The sequence below is a fragment of the Selaginella moellendorffii genome, unplaced genomic scaffold, assembly GCF_000143415.4.
Source record: "Selaginella moellendorffii unplaced genomic scaffold, v1.0 SELMOscaffold_72, whole genome shotgun sequence".
Lineage (NCBI taxonomy): Eukaryota > Viridiplantae > Streptophyta > Lycopodiopsida > Selaginellales > Selaginellaceae > Selaginella > Selaginella moellendorffii.
This window is the reverse complement of record NW_003314333.1, coordinates 979651-981669: the sequence shown is the minus strand read 5'-3', so window position 1 is coordinate 981669 and position 2019 is coordinate 979651. Positions and strand designations below refer to the sequence as shown.

General features: G+C 50.5%; 1 protein-coding gene across 1 annotated transcript; it reads right to left on the bottom strand.

Moving 5' to 3' along the window:
• Positions 1–23: 23 nt before the first annotated feature.
• Positions 24–1414, bottom strand: LOC9639881 (the record flags this gene model as incomplete). The annotated part of the gene is made up of 5 exons (XM_024660097.1): positions 963–1414; positions 654–832; positions 408–605; positions 235–357; positions 24–176 (listed from the first exon to the last, which is right to left on the bottom strand). Coding segments are annotated over exons 2-5 (552 nt in total), but the record flags the coding sequence as incomplete, so codon positions are not given.
• Positions 1415–2019: the final 605 nt, after the last annotated feature.

Below are 2019 nucleotides of genomic sequence, written 5' to 3'. Positions count from 1 at the left end.
TAAAGAAAAGAAGCGTTGCGTACCGTCCGACAAAGATAATGAGCGGGGCTGTTTGTGCATGGTAACGGCGTTCCACATGCAGAATACATTTCTGTTTCGGTATCGGAAACATGTCCAGAGTGAATCCATGAAAGCGGCTTATTTATGGATTTAGGAGTCAAGCACTGTATTTTAATCTGCAGCCAACAAGCGCCCTTCGTGAGAAGAGTTCTTTTGCGGGATCTAGCAACTTACATGTAAAAGAGTGCCTGCATAGCAGAACCGCAAGGGTAAAGTTACTGACGTTGGGGAAGCGGCGGTAACATACTCGGTTATATTGATAATGACTTCTCCCAGAACACAAGAGCGAGAAAACCCCTGCAACATCAAGGACCAGTGAGAACGTCTAAGCAAAACAAAGGAATTACCTTAGCCACGACGAACTTGTATAGTTTCTCGTCATACATATGCGTCTTCATGTCCAGTATAAGCTTGGCAGTTTCCAAAACTGCATCTGGCCAATGACACTGACCATTTCGAACAGAAGCTTTGCGAGTTTTCCCAGTCACTTTTCCAGAATCCAAGGAGACAAGGGACACAGCCAGTTTATCCCATGCCGTATGAATCTACAATAGACATGAGAAATCCACGAGGAGCGGAAACAAAAGACTTACCTGCGTCGCGTGAAAATGGATACTAAAATCCACTTTCTCCTTGACCTTCTTGGACGCCCTCCTAGTGCAATTGAACATCTTCCCCAATAAGTTTCTCTCGAGCTGTCAAGCCTCAGCTCTACGAACTCATACCGCAGCTTCGCATCCTTCTCTAGCGGTACTCGTCGACTCTCACCGTCCTGCATCGTTTCGTGTTGCGAGAACACGAGAGAGAAAAAAAAACTCAGCTCAATCGGAGAGTAAGAAACACCACAACACCTCCTAGCTATGTTTCCTAGAATCAAAGGACACAACCAACGTATGACATACCAGGAGAAGAGATGCCAATGCAGCCTTCCAAAAGATTTTCCTTTCTCACCAACCGGCCAGCCTTTTCTCGGTCCCAACTTCCAGCCAGAAACCTGCAAAGGCGAAAAAGCAAGAGCTCCTCAATTTAATCTCAAGAGCACCAGTCCTTGCCTGTCAATGCCACAAACACGAGATGAATTGCTTGCATTCGACTCCAAAATCCACGAGGCTAAGGCGCACCTGGATCCGATCACAATGCCTCTGCGCCACATTGAAGCTCTTTAGCCGCGTCCTCCGCCAGCGCCAACAAGGCGCCACAGCTTTGCAGTGGTGGAGCAATCGCAGTGCCATTGAAGGGCCGCGGGGCGCTTTCACTCTCTGGCACATCGCGCAGGCAACGATGAAAACCCTAGTTACGGTAGGAAGAGAGCTAGAGAGGGCGGGGAATGCATGGAAATGAAATAAAAGCCCTCATTCAATCGTCACTCAGGGCCATTGATTTTTAACTCCTTCCTCGTGGACCATTGATTCCCACCTGGTCTGGCAGAACAGAAAATATTTTATGACTAGTATCTATAATAATAAGAACGAAGAACCCACACCCCCGCAGCCGTCCGATCCCAGGCCCGGGGCAGCCTCGGAAGCCATGGTCCTCGGGAAGGGGAGGCCACCCCAGGCCCGGGCCAGGGCCGGTGGCCATGGTTAGCGGGAATATCGGCTCAATGTTGTGGCGGCCAATGGGCGGGATGCATGTGTGGCCGGGAAGGGAAGAGGGCGTGGTGACAGGTGTTATGCCATGCACTCCTAGGGCTCCATGGCTGCTCTGGTCGGACACGGTTTTGGGGGCATTCCCGTGAGAGCCTGTGCGTGGTTAGTAACAGGGGCGAGCAGAATGGTAGTCGGGCACACAATCCAGGCTCCTCTCGGGATCAACTCAGGACTGTGAGAGGCAAATTGGCTCATCTCCAACTCAGCAAAGCTTTGATCCCTGTTCGCCACTGCCTCACGAGCTCTTTGGCCTACAGGAAAGCAATTATCAAGGACACTCCCTCTTCATTCCCGAGACTTGGGTCACAGT